This window comes from Pyrgilauda ruficollis, unplaced genomic scaffold, assembly GCF_017590135.1.
Source record: "Pyrgilauda ruficollis isolate IOZ18807 unplaced genomic scaffold, ASM1759013v1 scaffold14, whole genome shotgun sequence".
Lineage (NCBI taxonomy): Eukaryota > Metazoa > Chordata > Aves > Passeriformes > Passeridae > Pyrgilauda > Pyrgilauda ruficollis.
Window position 1 is genome coordinate 1,566,993 of NW_024512543.1, and position 18,011 is coordinate 1,585,003.

Here is an 18,011-nt window from a genome sequence, read left to right on the forward strand (position 1 = left end):
CTCACACACCATATATATATATATATATATTAAAGGTACAAACAGTCTTGTGTGGTACAAACTGCTGGCTGAACTATCTTTTACATTCTAGACAGGAAAACATACTTAATGACTTCATCGCAAGAGACATTGTTTAACTGTGGATTTGTGCTGTGGATAGATGTCCTGTTTTCTAAACACAAAAAAAGCTAGCCAATATCTCTTCCCATATCTCTGCACAGCAAAGTAAAATAAGTGATACTGATACTAGTATTGATCAGAAGGAAGGGAAAAAAAGAAATGCAGAGAAAACTGAATCAACCCTGGTTTAGCTCTGCTTCATCCAAACCAGGTTTATGTATCAATAATGAAGCTGTAATTGCAGACTTATGCGCATGAGTGTAGAAAAGCTTCACCATTTTAGTTACAAGCATCAGGTCTGGTCTCCAAGACCAAATTGTCCACATTCTCTTTCAAATTATTACTTCCTTTCCCTTCAAGATTGATATTCTGATAAGTGAAACTGGATACTCCAGTTTTAACTTGATGCATAAGACCATCATTCTTTAAGGAGAATGTATTGAGTATTTGAAGTCATGTTGACTTGTCCCCCACTTTTTGCCACTTCTACATAATTTAAAAGGCTTAATGATTTTTTGTTTACCTGTTTATTTTTTAAGCTGTTTTCCAAAGTCTCCATTAGTATTTTTGAGTGTATTTTGGAGTACGTCTATGGAAGGGCATTTTGGAGTGTGAATAGAATATTAAAGAGCAGTTTTTCCTATACTCTTCTTGTCATCTTACACAGCAGGAAATCCTATATTTAGTGTACATTTGAATTATATATATAGTATTTGGTTTGTACATAAATTTCATTCATAGTGACTTGTTTTTGTTGTTTGATTTTATTAAATGAAGATGACTAGATAATGAAGAAAGCTAAACATGTTTCTTAATTATTTTACTGGCTGGTTACATTTGGTGCTACAAAGAGCACATAAAATTATCCAAAGAAGATCAAAAATTATCATCTCAGTGTGAAATCTCAGTGCTTCCTTGTAATAAGTATTATCACATTTTATAGAAGTAGTTAGCAGAAATAGTGATTGTCCAAAAGTTGTATGTGCATATCTTAAATGTAAATCCAAAAACTGAACTCTTGTCTTGTGCCTTCTAGGCTAGCAGTTGGCTTGCTATGTTAGACCTTGGTTCACTAAATTTTTGATTTTTTAATTTACATTTTATAAATAAAATCTCCCAGAGAAAGCATTCTTTTTGCTGAAAATCAAATTTATCATTTTAAGAAAACATAGCTTCCTTGTAGTTTCTTTAGCCTCTCTGTTTTTTACAAAAAATATTAAAATCCTAGTATTAAAAGAATATGATCACTTAAGGGTTGTCATGGTTGCTTAAATTATTGCAATTATTTTTAGTTGTTTAATTAACTTATTAGATGCAAATTGTTCATATCATCAAATAAGACCTAGTCTTACCAGATTAATTTCAAACAGAAATACATTAATGAGTTAAGGCAGAGCTATCTGACTTCCTATAATGTTGGTAAATGGACCCTGGAAAAGTATATGTACTTACACGGAAATATACGTTGGGAATTTGTTCCTTTAGGAATTTTAGATGGTTTTGGTATAAAACCTTGTATTTTGAATCTAGGAGCAGCTTATGTAAGTTACTTTGCTGGTTTGTTAAAATATTGGCTCCAGTTATTTTCCTCTACCAAATATAAACTTATTGCTCTAAAACTTACCTAGCTCAACTGAAAAAAAAAACCAAAATATATATATATTTTTTTCCCAAGAAGTAAATCTAAATGAAATCTAGAGCTCATACATTTAAAATTATTTTTGTGGGGGTTTGGGATCCTGTAATCTGTAAGTCTTACTTTTGTGAACTGAAAAATAGAGTAGTTGAGCATTAATTTTTTCAGTTTTTGTTGATTCAGCCATATTGGTGTTATTTATAGGCTACCAACACATTTTAACAGTTTGAAGTAATAAGAATTGAATCACTTATGCTTTTGAGTTTCTTACTACTGGCAGAAGAAAACTGTAGACTGATAAATTGTAAGCAGAAAATAAAAAGTTTGGCTTGTTCTTTCAGAAGTACACTGGACTTTTTGTTAATAGTAAGGGGAAAAGGCCTGAAACTCACATGCATCTTAAGTGGTTTTGGTGCAGGCAGGGAAGACATTAATTGTTCATGCGCTGCTATGTAAATACACTATTTTGTGACCTCTTCATAAGGGCCTTCAATGACCACTCAATTTATTTTATCTATAACAAAATGTTTGCAGAAATTTTATTTTACAAAAATGCCATTATGACTTTTAAGGAAATGTGAAATAATTTACCCTTGACACACTGTATTGTTTTATGGATAAGATGGTAAAACACTAAAGATTAGAAACATTTAGTGCAGTTAATAAATTGCTTAGTTCCAGTTCTTAGAACTAAAAGTAATATTAATTCACATTATCAATTTCAAATAAATCTGTTTATATATTGTGCTAAAACCATTTTGGTTTATTAAGCTTTTTTTGTTGGAGTTGTATATAAAAAACAGGAGGAATTCTTTTTTCCCTCACCGTATTCCTAGCAGCCTCTTTATATGTAGTGTTCTCCATATATTCAGGTGGAAAAGCCTTTGAAGAAAGAGACATGCCAAATGCCAAATTTTTTAGTTTAAACTGTATGAAATATTCAGAGTAATCCAGGTCCTATATCAGAAACACATACCTGAAAATAATAGAGTTTCTTTGCCAAATATATTGCTCCATCAGTCTCAGAAATAGCCAAAGCAGAAGGAAGTTATTCAGATGTTTTTGAAACCTGTATAATTTATTCAGAATTGAAAAATTAAGGAAAAAGCATTGAAATGTTTTTTGTGTTGTTAGCATCAAACAGCAGATTTTCGGGCCTCATGGGAAGTAAATGCAAGAACTGGGATGCAGCGGAAATGTGGTCTCTCATCCATCCTTGTGTGTAATCATTAAACTTACTTAGAGGAGAACATTTTTAACAATGTTTGCAGAACAATGTTGAATTCTCTCCCAGACTTAACTCTGGCAAACTGGGAGAAGTAAGGAGAGAAAATTTGAAGAACAAGAGAAGCTCAGTCTGGTTTTCATTTTCTCTACAGCTGTCATCTGGCTTTGAATTCTGCTGGAGAGCTACAGCTGGAGTCATTTTATTGCTTTACCCAGCATCCTTTTGCTTGTGCTCACAGAAATGTTTTAGTAGTCTTGGAAAAAAATTCAGAGTATCTCTTAGCAACCATAGGACAGTAATTATTATACCAGCAGCTGGGAGCAAACCAGATTTCCGTTGTGCGTTAAAAACTGGCGTAGGTTACTTTACAGATGATACTGAATAACCTATGCCAGTACTGTACTTTGCAGGCTGTGGTTAAAGAATATTGAATGTGGGCGGTGTAATTGCTTTGGACAGTAGAAAAGGAGAATGTGTGCATCTGTGTTAGTGTGTGATACTCTGTATATTTGTTCTGTATATGTTCTTGTGGAAAACTTTATATGTTTGCTTCTTACTTAAATGCATTTTCAACACAATACCATTTTTGTTTCTAGGGCTTCCTACTTCAGATTGTCAGTGTTTCCATTATAAATGTGGGTTTTCAGATGTTTATGACCTTGTAATAAAACATCACATTGGAGCAGGAAGTTGTCCAAGGAAAAGGTTTTTGATGCTAATAAGCGTGGTTTGACTGTATCAAAACTGCAGTTTAATTAAGAGCAGAGAGTTCAGCATGTTCATCTGGCTTTTCTGTAATTCAGCATAGTGAATATTTATTGGCTAAAGGACTGACATGATTGCTTTTCATTTTAATACTAGAAGTCAGTCTGTGTCCACTTACCTGTAGGGTATAGGATGGTAAGCTGAGCATTGTGCTTCAGAAATGCTGTCTGGCGAGTTCTTGCCTTACAAAAGGTCACATGCTTTTCTCTGTCTGCTACCACCCTGAAATTTGTCCTTGAAGTCAATTAGTTTGAATTGTGGTATCTGTGTTGGAATTTTCTAAAAGCATTCTTTGATAATTGCTGTGTATAGGGCATGAAGGGTTTGCTTTAAGATGAAGGTTTGGGTTTCGTGCATCATCTGGCACTGCTAGTTAGCACAGTAAGAGGTGATCTGTGCCTGTGTCCTTCGTTAGATGGAGCCCTCCTTGACTGCCAAGGGGGGTTACTTGTGTCTTCCTGTGTGAGCATGTGCATGTGTCTTTTTTGCTTTAAAGTTATGTAGTTTATTTTTAAAGAAGAAAGGCGTGAATCACCTGCAGGGACAGGAAATAATGCAGGCTGCAAATCTCACCCAGGGATAAAAACAGGCTTGTGGGTAGTATGTGTTTTTTCCCTGGGAAGGAAGGAGTAGAAGTTTTTGCAGCTTGCTCCCTTCTTCCTAGACCACTCAAATTTATAATAGCCAGGGGAAGGGGAATGCTTATCACTGTGGTTTCTGTAAAATGGCTTCTGGCTCTTAGCTTAAACATTTGTGGTAATTTTATACGTTGCTCGGACCAAAAATGGTTGTAGGCCTTTCTTTCTCATTTTGAATGCAGTTCTTCTGTAGTTTGGGCCACTGTTTTGGAAGATTTTTATGTCATTGGGCAATGTATCTGCAGGAGTACCTCCTGCTATGAAGATGTTCGCTATTGCAGTAATATTTGATGATTTTTGCTCTTAAAATAAGTATACATATATGAAGTCTAATTGTTTGTAGTCATTCCAATATATCTTTTATACTCATTTCCCAAAAATGTTTCACCAGAAAATTTAATTTTGACAATAACAGGGTCAATTACTTTGTGGTGGTGTCATGCTCAAGAATCTGGCAATAGTACTTCTTTTTGGTGTTTTGCCTGTCTTCAAAATTTTTCAGGGGAGCTTTACCCTGATTGAGTGAGCTTTTGTCTTTCTTGGGGTGTATGCTCTGTAGTATTAATTACACTGATCATTAATTAATTACTAAATTCAATGTTTTCCCATATGGTGCTTCTGAAACAATACCTATAAATTTAGTGACCTGATGATTTTCTTTCTCCTACAAAATCAGCTACAGACCAGTTACTTCAAACTATCTACATCTCTTCGAACTTGATATGTTAGGCTTTTATGTGTGTGAGGTACTAATGTAATCCTAGAATAAGTTCCTTAAGTACTTTGATAAGTGAAAACTAATGATTCTGAGTCAATATTTAACCTGCCAAAACTTTAGGTTTGCTTCTGCCGCAGTATTTTTCTGTAGTATTCTTATTCTTTTCCTCTAAACGTTTTCTTGATACATACAAATCCTTGTAATAAAGCTGAAACATTCTCATTGCTGGAAGCTGGATGATGCCAGAATTTTCTCAGTGCTATCCATGATGACAGCCAGTTAACTTTACAGCATCCCTCAATGCAAACAAAATACAGTACATTTTTGGCAGCTCAATGGAATTTGTATTAAAATGCTGTGCTGTATCCTAAGTATGTCCCAGTCAGTCAAGCTTAAAGAATGAGAACTGTTAGTGTTTTCAATTCATTTCAGAAACTGGATCATCTTACAAGCCAGTATTCCACCCAAACATACTTCCTCTTCCTTTTTCTGAATAGCACAGGTCTTGCAGCCATCTCATCATGTATTGCTTCATAGTCTCACTTTTGTATCAAATTGCCTATACAGCTTTAATTGCAAAATGACACTCATTTGTGTTTAATGCACACTTGCTGCAATTAAATATTTTAACTGGGCCAGTATAGGTTAATTTTTATTTTTTCTTCCAGCTGATTTTGCTTTTAATTTATTAAAAGATCTGACTAGCTTTTGCCTTATTAAATAGTCTCAGATTTTTTTTTTCCAATTGTGTTTTTGTAAATACTGGCAGCCTCATGGGTAGTTAGAGAAAACATTATCTCAGAGACAGGTTAATCTCTTATTTCCTTAAAGAAGTCTAATTTTGCAACTGTATTTCAAAGGCATGTATCTCTAGTGCCCAAGCTGTTTACTGTCTGCAGAGAAATTCTGCATTTACAAAGGCTGACTCAAAATAAAGACAACACTTGCCTACTTCTAAATGCTTTAAAAGTGTGCATTTAAGAATACTGGTGTTTATGGATACCTCTAATACATTATATGAAATATTAACACATTTATGTATGAACTTGTTGGGTTTGGTGTTGTTTTTATATAAATGCAAAAATCATTTCAAGGAAGTTCTTATGTGTTCTAGACGGCTCAAGAAAATACATCAGGTTCACTAATGAAAGATCACCTTTTTCAACATGAAACTGTAGTAACCAGTGAAACTTACAACAGTGCAAATTTAAGGCCTTCAACATTTGAGGATTTCAACACCAGGAGAGCCTGTTTTCCTAGCCAATCTAACCAGGTAAGAATACCAATAAAAGAAGCAGTCTTTACTTTGCTTGCTGTATTAATGGCACAGTATGTAGTTTCTGACAAGAAATCACTGCACTCCAAGTCCATGTACTTTCAGCTTCTTGAAATGTTCAATATTAAACTTTGCAGCTGGAATATTATAGCATTATTAGGGCAGAGGTAAAGCTTTGTGAAGGTATTTACCTATCAGTGTAGTGCACCAGACTACATGATTAAATATTTAATTTCTTTGAAGTCTGTTTTTGTATTGCAGATTTCAGTATCTGCAGCCTTAAAAAGTTGTTTAATTTTTTTCAGAAAATGTTAATTGGACATTAGCTCAATCTTAGTTGCATGTATATTAATACTGTTTTGCTTAGAAATATTGAAAAGTATTCAGCCTTTGGTACAGCAGTATAGCACTATACATTTTTCTTCTTTTCTAAAGCTAAAAGAACTGACAGTTTTTGTAGGCTGTAGAAGTAGTCTTAGTAAGATGGACTACAATTAATTTGATGGTCTTACGTCTAGAACCAAAGGCATGGGAAGCTTTTAGAATGTACTGAATAACAGATGTCAAAGCAGAATGCAAGTTCAAGTAGTTCTGAAGACTTACCAAATAATTCTGTTGCTTGTAACAAAGCTTTTTAGTACCTTCAGTTATTTTTGCAGAGAAAAATAGAATTGTACTTAAGTCTTTTATCAGCTACTCTTAATCTGCTTTATTGGGCAAAAGAAGCAAGCAGTGTTGTCTGGAGAACTAAGAAGCTTGAAATTATTAATTCTTTATTCATTGATCTACTCCAATTATCTCTTCATATAAGTCACCTCATATTTTTGTTTCTGTTAAGGTGCATATTTACCTTTTGTTTCTGTTAAGGTACATATTTTTCCCTCTTCCCATTTACTTGCAAAGAGAATTGTAAGTATTTTTTAGAATAGAATGGATTGGTGATTAGGTTATTGCAGCTAAAATTTAATGGCTACGGTAAGCAGTGATGTATGTCCTGTTAGTCTTCCTTGCATTGTAAAGAAAAGTGCAGTAGCTTGAAATTTCTGTGTGTTTTAAAAGCACGTATAAAATCAACTACCGTGGAAGTGATAACTTAGGTTATGTTAAACTGATTAGTCTGTGTCTGTCTGATAGAAATTAAATAGAAATTTCTTTCAAATGACAATGTTAGAATTCAGTTCTTGAAAAGTGAAGTTATGGGGGATTCCATAAAAATTTAAATAGATATTCTTTAAAATATCCTTCTCCTATTGTAGCACCACTTGCAAGCAACAGACACTCTCTGCTTTTTTGCATGGTCTTGTGGTACACACATTTAGAACACAAGCAGGTCACCAAAACTTCACATTCTATATGTGCACACACGGTACTGGTTCTGCCAAACTCCATGCATATGACCAGGTGGCACTGCAGATCTTGAGCTAATTACTGGGTTTATTTCAATTTTGTGTAAATAAGTTTGCACACTCTTACTTAAGAGTGTGCTCATAAGTTGAATAGTTCAAGAAGTACGTGCTCCAACTAAATAAATAATTAATGACAATTCAGATTTTACCTGTCATATTTTGACTGTTAGTAAAACATACTCAAGTCCTTCAGCTTTGAGCTTCTGATACATGGATGTGTGTTAAACTTTGCAATGATGTAGGCAGCTGCTGGTGTCTTCATACTGAGAAGTTGCAAGATGAGCAAAATCAGGTGTAATTTTTTGAGGAGAAACAGCAGAGGCTACAGTACCAGAAGTGACTGTGCCTTGTTTAAAGGTGCACCCCTTCAAGTAAGGTGCAATGCTTGTGGGTTCAGTTGCATCAGCAAAAGTTTTCTGCTTAATTTCTGGTTGGTTAATCATGTCAGATTCTCTGTGGAATTTCAGTTTGCTGTAACATTCTTCCTCCCTTCCTGCTTCAGCTTCACATAGATGACATTTGTACTGAGTTTTAGTTTTGACTATTTAGAGGACTGAGTGCATTATTCTCATTTGTACCTATGTGAATTTGGATTGTGAATTGTTCAAAAATTTTCATGTACTTCGTGCATTCACATAGGTGCCATTTAATACCCAATGAATAAGCTCTTTCCAGCCTTTCTTCAGTTTGCTTATTTTTCAGCATGTTCTGCTCAAAAAATATTTCTTAATATCAGTGCCTTAAAGTGTAGTGGTGCCTTACTTGTAACATGCCAGTTAAGTATTTTTAGGTGTTGGACTCAAGGCTTGAAAAAAATAAATGAGTTCCACGTATGTGGCGTGTTCTGCTCAAACAAATAAAAAGCCTTCAAAGGCTAAGGAGAGGTCAAATTCTACCATTGTTAGTATTTGTAGTGATCTTTATTGGCTGTTAGCTGTCTGGGCAATGGGAAGTTGAGGGTGCATTTTTCTATTGAGGTTTTAGGGTTTTTTTCTTTTAAACAATGAGTTTTATTTACTGTCTTAAGTGCCTGCATAATATTCTATGTGGACAGCGGGGTAAGGATCCTTTATGCCTGTAACATATGGAATTCTAATAACTTTTGTGGCTTTTTTTTCTTAAATAAATTTATTCTGTAAAATGTTCACATAAGCCCATTAGCCATAGTTAGTTATTTTTGCTAAACAATGGATTCTTCCTCTTGTTTGAAAACAGAATAGGGCTGAGAAGCAGTCTGCTTTTATAAGCAAAGGGGAAGCCTAACTGCTTGTATAGGAGCCTGGGGAAGTATGGAAGTGAAGCAATGTTAGCTGAATTGGGTATAGCCTTTCTTCTCCCTGTATCCTTGAAACCTTGTGGAAGTTCAACTATGTGGCTTAGAGCCAAGAAAAAAAAAATTGTTCTTGTTAGCATACTCCAGTTGAAAGTCCCAGGGCAAAGCATCTCTAATTACAGTTCTGTACTCATCACACAAGGATTGTTGAGCAGGGAAGTGATGGTTAGAGCAGGCTACAGATATTCTTACATAATCAGAAGATAGCATATTTTAAGAAGCTCTTCCTTCCTCTTTTACAGCTGCCTTCCCTTTTCCCTTCTCTGTCTCCTACCCCAAAATCAGGACATGCAGACTTCAGCACAGTAGGAGTACAGATGCATGCAAAGTGACATAGAAGTGTTTTAACCTAAAACAACTTCTTCAGTAGTTTCACACACTGCAACAGATCAGGAACATGCAGTTCAATTGTTGTACTTGACTATGGAATGGTGACACATTCATTCTCATTAATTTGAGTATTAATATGATAAACCTTCTCAAAGCAACAATACTGATGCCAAAGATTATTCCCAAGTAATTCATGATTCTAGAAGAATTTGTAATACTAATAGGTTAGAGGGGGGGGGTATTTTGTCTTTTCTGAGAAATGGATTACAGGCTGTGTACTAGACAGAAAAAAAGGCAGAATTTGACCTGAAGCCCACTCATAATCTGGCTCTGATTATAATAGCCCTACAGTGTAGAAAACTAATTGTCTGCCTGTAAGGTAGAAATACTGGGGCATACTGAGACCCTTGCTCTTTTGCTGCACTGCCTGCTGTTTTCAGGAGCTACTTTTATACACATGTGCTAAATTTTTACCCTGTCATTATTTGCACTTTTTCTTGCAAGTCACTTGTAATGTGATTTCAGTAATATTTAGTGTCAATTCACTGTCTTACTGCAGGCCGTAGATATCTCATTGTATTTCAGTTTGGATGATTCTCTGAATTTTGTCATCTTTGTCAACTTTTTCATGTCCCCACACCCTTTCATTGTAAGGCAGAATAAACAAGAATTCTCACCTTATTTCTCTGATGGTTTTGTATGTGTTCAGCACATTCCTTATTACTTGCCTTTTGAAGTAAAAGGTCTTAAATTATGGTCAGTTCATTACAAACGGAAAATTTAAGAAGTACTTGGGTCTTTGCCTGCCTGTGTCCTAAACCAATCAATGTAAGTACTGTATATTATCTAAGGAGAGATAACGCATTCGGAAGATGCTGTTACTGATTGATTGTCATAGTGAATGTTGTTCTTTGTACTGCAAAATCCTCATCTAGAACACAGCCTTGATAATTAGTTACCAGTATTCAGTACTCTTGTTATGAATTGGAGAGGGTTTGAAAACTTACAGCAGGAGTTAAGGAAAGCTTCTCCTGGATAACACAGTAGTGAATGTAGCAGAGAGTTAGTCCTAAAGCAGCAGACCATTACATGAAATCAGCACATAAGGCATCGTTAGTCTGTGGAATTAGTTTCCACTTTAAGATGTTAACACACTAATTTTGAGCATACTTCACAGAGCAGCATCAAATTCTATGTGGATACCATAATACCCAAAGCTCTTACAAAACATTAAAAAGTCAGGAAAGAATACTGAAGCTCATAGACCTAATACCCTGCAGAAGACTCATTATTGTGGGGATGTTTGTAAATTTTAGTAGTGATAAAATAATATTAATTTTTTTATCCTCAGGCAACAACACAGGAAAGTCTTGATTTTTTAGTTTTCTAATCAAAGTTTTACATTGTAGGTGGACACAAATTTGGGACTTCACCATAGTAAACTTCTCTTACTTTACCTCTACTTTTCAGGTCCCACTGAAGTCAATCAGACACGTTAGTTTCCAGGACGAAGATGAAATTGTGAGAATAAACCCTCGTGACATTTTGATACGTCGTTATGCAGACTACAGGCATCCTGACATGTGGAAGAATGACCTGGAGAGGGATGATGCGGACTCAAATATACCATTTTCTAAATCAGACAATAAAAAATCTGACTATTTATACCCATGTGGAGATGGAACTAAGTTGAATTCCCTAAAAGACTCAAAGAGTTCTGTGGTATTTAAAACTCAGCCTTCCTCATCAAAATTTAAAAACTCAAAAAGAAGAAAAGAGGATGGTGAGCGTTCCCGCTGTATATACTGCCAGGAAAGGTTTAATCATGAAGATAATGGCAGAGGAAAATGTCAAGATGCACCAGATCCTATTAAAAGATGTATCTACCAAGTTAGTTGCATGCTTTGCGCAGAGAGCATGCTGTATCACTGCATGTCAGACTCTGAAGGAGATTTCTCTGATCCTTGCTCGTGTGACACTAGTGATGACAAGTTCTGCTTACGCTGGTTAGCACTGGTGGCACTCTCGTTCATTGCTCCATGTATGTGCTGCTACCTCCCCTTGAGAGCATGCCATCACTGTGGTGAGGTGTGTGGGTGCTGTGGAGGAAAGCATAAAGCTGCGGGATGAATCGGTCTTGTGCCAAACAGAGCTGAAAAATCTTTGTTTCCAGGAAGCATCTAACTTGGATTTGTGGAAGCTTTTTGGCAAGCTGAAGGGAATCTTCTTTCACGTAAGAGATGCTTGATGTGGAGGAAGCAACAAGACTTGTCAGACCTTGGCATTTTACAAGCGCTAGCCACGCCTAACTATTTCCTTTGAGTGCGTGGCATTTGTTGCAAGTTGTGAAGGAGATTTTGCAAAGGAAAGCCTGTTCTTATTATTGGCTATAAAATGAGTATATAAACTATGATTATACTAAAAGGGATTAACTTTTGCCACTTTGTACATTCATGGTTTAGGTGAGGGGGCTCTTTTAAAAGGATTAAAACTTATCTGAGGGGAAATTTTAACTAAAAGTGCACTAGTGACAGTTGATTTAAGATTAAGAAAAGTTAATACTCAGCAAATGAGAATTGAAACTGATTTTAAGTGCAACTAAATCACTTATTAATAGTTTTTTGGAAGCAACTTTATGTATAAATAACAAATGTTTATATTTAACTAAATGTGTAAGGTACGAATTATTACTTGTTAAACTTTCCTTCCCTCCAATATAGTAGGTATGGACCATATCTACTGTCACATTCCATGGTAGTATTTTAAATAGTTAATTTAGTTGCATTTTTATTCCAGATGGACAAATTGATATTTTCAGTCCTGGTTCCCTTCAGCTACAGTTTGTGTTGAGTTGTATCCATGCATTCTGATAATCTAAAAACCTTTAAAATATTAATTATTCTAGTCTTGAGTGACCAATATTTTTTTTGTTAAGCACAGATGTAATTGTCTAAAATGTTCTTGTTAGAACATAACATTTATTTTTATATATAAATTACTTTGATTTCAACATAATAGCAAAAAGGACATTGTTTCTGTTGTTCAACCAGCAAGTTGTTTTCTTTTGGGGTGTCCTCCAGAAATACTTTCTTGCATATTCAAATGTTCATTAAGCAAAAGGTACATTAAGGCAGTTGTAACAAATTGTCACCAGTGTTCTTGTTCATCCTTCTGTTAAACTAGGATCCTGTTCAGCTGTTTATCAAGTACTATGATTAAAACAAAAGATTAATAACAAAAGTGAAATTGTTTTCATTATTTTGAACCACAACTTTTTCTAATTTGAATGGGCAAGAACAAAAGTACTGTGTGTTTTGTTCAAAAAGAACAACAAAAGACTTAGCTTGAGAAATAAATTACAGCCCAGGCAAAACTGAGTGAACTTCTTAACTGGGGAAATTTGAAGGCAGGGCTGGGGAGGGAGGCTGAAGAGTGTGCATGTATGTATGTGTATGAGTGGTGGTATATTGTGTATGGTATTTCTTATGGTTTTGTACTTAGCAAGTCTAGCTTTCAGGTAAGAATTAATCAATTAACCCACAGAGAATTTTTAAAAGCATTACATGTTGTGCTGTGTTATGAAATAAGAATAATTTACTTATTATTAAAAACATGTGAAACACTAAAAAACAGTCACAATTCATTAGCAAAGGTGCCTGTTTGACATCTTGGCTGGAGTGGAACAGGTTGGCTTTAGTATACCCTTGTTCTTAAACACAGAACCAAATAATTTTATTTTTAAAATGTATTACTTTTCTCACTTACATGCATTTCTTCAGTATATTTTGCGTAATTTTTTTTCTGCATGTATCTGGCCCCTTAATTTTCCTTTGTAGCCCAGAAGTAAAATAAGCAAATGTATATATCTATTTGTAAAATACTTTTTAAAAGAAAACATTTATATTTATATTACAGCTTGACTTGATCACCTTGTGTACATAGATCATCTCAAAGTATTATTTCACATTGAAAAAAACAACAAATAACTTGATAACTATAGAAGTTATGGAAGAGCTTCTAGTTTTGTATTAAGAGTTGATTGGATGGCTGAAGTCCAAGAATATGACACGGTAGCAGCAGTCTTGGGTTTTTACTGTTTATGTATTTGAAAGCTGCTACTCTGGTTGGTTTTCGTGCTTCACACATTTTCAGCTAAACTTGGTTGCCTAGAATAGACTGTTAACTTTAAAAACAACTTTCATTAAAAAATGTTGATGTTTTTCTAGTGAATGAGAGGAAATTAATGTTTGTACGTGCTAGGTTCCTAATTCAAGGTGGAGAGGTATGAACAACCTAAGAAAAGAACTTGCTGGCTGTATAAGAAAATGCTATATAATCATACTGTAAATATACTCCAGAAAGAAATTAGTTTTAGCAATTTCCTCTGAGCACTATACAACATAGTGAAACTCCTGGTCCTGTACTGTATTTTATATGACACATATACTTTAATATTTTTATTAAATGTGTGCATTAATATTTTCACCTTGCATTTAACCACTTTGCTGCTAAAATGTTTTCACCTTTTGCTTTTCTCTTTGAAGACTTCTGTCATCTAATAACGGTTGCTGAATGGGCCCATGCTTGCTTGTTCCTGTTGTGCAGCAATGTCAGCCAGCTTGCCTGGTTTGAGAGACCAAACAAACGCAAAGATGTGAGATTGCATAAGGATTGGTTTTAGTAGCATGCACATGTACTTTTTTCTCTGGTGCTAGGGATTTTACCCACTGTTACATTTAGGAGATGAGCAGTGGAAGGTAGACATACAGCAAACTCATTCCAGAGCGGCTTGTTGCATTCATACATCTTCTGGTTTTGGCGGCACGTAACATTCATTCTATCTCTTGTGAAATACTTTCTTGAGCATTTGGAAATAGAGAAATTTCTTCCTCAGTCCGTAGTCTTTGCCCTTAACATCCGAGCTGTAGTTTGTCAGGCGTGTAGTAGCAGAGCTTTGTGTTGCTTGGAGGGGACCCGAGCCTTTGGAAACCGTCACTGAATATTAAGTCCCTCGCTCGCTGAAAGCCTCGGTTACCGTGAAAATTGTTTCCCCTTGAAAGTGGGGAAGTTAAGGGAGCGCGGCGCTCGGGCACCATCTGCTGGGGGAAAGCTCGGCGGCCTTCAGGCACAGCCCTCGGTGACATCGCAGTTAACTAACGGGGCTCTCCGTGCACGGCTTAAGGTACACCATTAGGTTATGCTTTAGCCATGAATTTACAGAATATTCATTTGCAATCTGATGGGATGCTTTAGCTCACCATGCCTCTTAAGTTTAATTATTAATACTGAAGTAATAATCTTTTAAACCCTATATTTTGTTAGGTTTAAAATTGTTATGATGGCCTGTTACAAGAGCATAAAAACCAGGAATGAAATGAAAATTGTTTTGATTGTGTCGAAATTTTATTTTTTATTATATTTTTATTTTTTTCCCCTCTTGAAGTTCTTCCCACAGCAAGGTGGTGGAGCTTTGATGCTCATACAGATGGAATTTGGCCTTTTGTGACACAAATCAAGTTGTGAGGATGCACAGGTGGGTGCGTGCTCTCGCAGATGAAATTCAGTAACTGGAGGATACACCTACAGCTGTGTGCATGGTTAAAGCAATATCTAATGATAATCTACAATTATTATGGTAACTGTTTAGTAAACAGCATGACATCATAAAACTCTTCAAGAGCTTATAGAAGAGATGTCTCAAACAGTCTTAACCAATGCAGTTTCCTCTAGAGAAGCAAATGTATTTTGAAGAATGCCTTAATTGTGCATGCTGGAATATAACATTCCCATTTTGGATGAGTTCTCCTCAGAATGATATGTTTGTGTCTACCTGGAGGATAATGTTGAACACTTCTGTAAATAATGCCCAGGTTTAAATTAGACTTTAAATCTTTTCCAAGCTTATGGCACAATGTGCAGCCAGTACAGCTATATGTTCATATTAGTAAAATGAAGATCAGGATCGCTGGCTGGCAAAAAAACCCCAAGAACTTTAAAAAGATGCCTTATGGTACTATTAGTCCAGCAGCTGGGTGGACAAAACTTGTTTACTGTGGTGCATTTACAAATATAAAGGGTTGAGGGGGATGTTGGATTTTCATTTTGATTTTTTTTTTCTCTGAAAGTTTCTCTTAATTGCAAAAGTTGTGGTTCGTTAAAGAAATCAAAGCATTTGGTGAAAAAGCAGCCTTCATGTTTAAAGCTGTGGTATAAGCTGTACATGGTTTTCCTTCTTTTGCTTGGTGCCATTTGCTTTTCACCCTAATGACCTCAAAGTGCCTCATGTGTATATTGTTTCCATTAAACCTCAACTGCTATTTGTGTCTACTAAATGATGTATAATTTAATTAACTCATCCCATAGGTGTTGCGTAAAGAATATGAATATAGCTTGTTACTTTGAGTATATAATATAAATATGTCTTTAAGTTTGTAACTGGTTTGTTGCATCATATCCTTCTAAGTTGATGAAGTAGATAACACCATAAAAACTGTTTCAATGTTTTTCCTGTAATTACCTGATTAAAACTATCTTGAAATGAAAAAATATGTTTTTCTGTTCTGTGTTGGGATTGCTCAGAACAGTGCACATGAAATGAAATGTTGTAGCTCAAGAACAGAATAAAAAGAAGTAAATACAGATATTACCTTCAAACTCCAGCATCTTTCATTGTAGGAGCCACTTTTAAGAGTGGCTATAATGTTTTAAAGAAAAACGGACTTATACCAGTTTGCTTTGTATGCACAGCAGTACTTGTCATTGACATCATGCTGAGGAGATCAAGATTCCTTTACATAAAACATATATATCTGAATTCCCACTTGACCCCACCACAAAAATGCCTATCTCTGAATATAATTCTAAGCTTTGTGTAAGTTACAGAATAAGAAATACACCAGAAAAGGAAGGAAAACTAATCAGTCCATGAAGAAAAATGAACAAGTAGAAATCTGTGAGACCATAATTTGAAAGTTCAGTGGTCAGGGTTTAGGCTAGATTATTTTCAATTGAATTGTATTTGCCTCTAGGTTTTACAAATGCTTTCTTATTGGTTACAGCCAATAAAACAATTCTCCCTGTTCATTTGATCAGTTGCTAACTTGAAGAATTTTCATTGCCAGGTGTAACTTTTACATGGACTATTAAGTGTAGATACTTGAGCTTTTCATTAATGATGTGAAAATGCACCTCTACCAGAGAAATGAACCAGACAAATGAATTGAATGACAAATAAGGTGAAGAGCTGGTAGAGAAAATGGTAAAACTATGTGAAAAACAAGTATAAGAAAGCAGCATTAAATATGGTTTCATGTGATTTGGAAACCTAGTGTTACATCTCAGACAAATCTACCTTAATGTAATGATTAATGCACATTCTGGCTTTGAACAAGAAAAAAGGATGGGTAAGGAGTTCTTGTTCTTGTTGATTTCTTTTTCTTGCTTTTTTTCTCTTTTTTTTTATCTTCTTGGTTTGTTGTATTTTTTTTTTATTTGGGGGTTTGTGGTGGTGATGGATTTTGTGGGGTTTGTTTCGTATTCTTTTTGTTTTCTTCTTTTTTTTCTTTACAGCTGAGTTGAACTTAATTGCTGGAGTTCACAGAGCTGGTGGCCAGTTTCTAAAGACAATTCACAGAAATATCCAAGTCATTTACCAATTAATATTCAGCCTTTTGTATCCCTGTTTCCTTTACTTTTTGACTTATTGTCGTGGATCACTATAGGATCCTGTGCCAGAACAGAAAGACTTCAATCTGTAGGATTGCATCATCACTTCCATAATTTGAGAACACTGAGGTGTAATTTAACAGTTTGGAAACAGACATAACAAGTAAATGAATGACAATAAAAAATAATCCACATTTTATACCTTTAATTTGAGATTGGACAGTGTGATTACACACACAATGGGATTTGACTTAATTGTGCTTGGAGTAATGTGTACTGTGAATCACTAACAATACTTTGTTTTACCTAGAAGGAAAAGGAAAAAAAAGAGATAAGTCAGTTCTTCAAGAAACTTGTATCTGTAGGTATCCATGCCCTGACTTGAGGGGTTTGGGAATATTTGAGAATATAATGTCTTTGACAAAATAAGCTTCTCAGATTAATTGTGATTTCTGCTAAGTGGTGGTTTGGCAGACTCCAGGCACATCTCAGTACCCACCAAATTAAATACAATGTTTTTAGCAATATGCAATTATCTATGTCACTTCGAGGTAATGCACAGGAGAAATTATTTCATGTTTGGCATTTGCTGCTTTTTTATTTTTTAAACCACCAACAAAAACCTCTTCTGCATTCTGATTTTGAGTAATATGAATCCGGGTAAGTAAGCTGACCAAATAATAACTGTTTGAAAGAGGAGACACCCTTCTAAATGTAGACCCAGTACTGATCAATTAAATCTGTTTTTGTGGTCAGTGCTAAAAGTAGCTATACGAAAGCCTTTTAAGATGATTAAACTTACTGTTGCATGTAAAACTGGCTTTGAGTTAGGAGCTAATCTTCCTTACTCCAATATTGCAAGCTGCCAAAGCATTCCTGTATGAGCTCTCTCCTTC

At 35.1% G+C, this 18,011-nt stretch overlaps 1 protein-coding gene across 2 annotated transcripts in view; it reads left to right on the forward strand.

Moving 5' to 3' along the window:
- SPRED1 (sprouty related EVH1 domain containing 1) overlaps positions 1-15,998 on the forward strand; it is a 58,836-nt gene extending 42,838 nt beyond the window's left edge. Inside the window, exons 5-7 of one of the 2 annotated variants that reach the window (XR_005954541.1) lie at positions 6,220-6,378; positions 10,921-14,632; positions 14,894-15,998. Coding sequence is in view for 1 of the 2 variants with exons in the window: in XM_041459931.1 (XP_041315865.1) it covers positions 6,220-6,378; positions 10,921-11,580 (819 nt within the window). In the remaining variant the exon portion in view is untranslated. Of the gene's footprint in view, positions 1-6,219; positions 6,379-10,920 lie in introns of both variants that reach the window. The other variant, XM_041459931.1, reaches the window with a different exon arrangement.
- Positions 15,999-18,011: the final 2,013 nt, after the last annotated feature.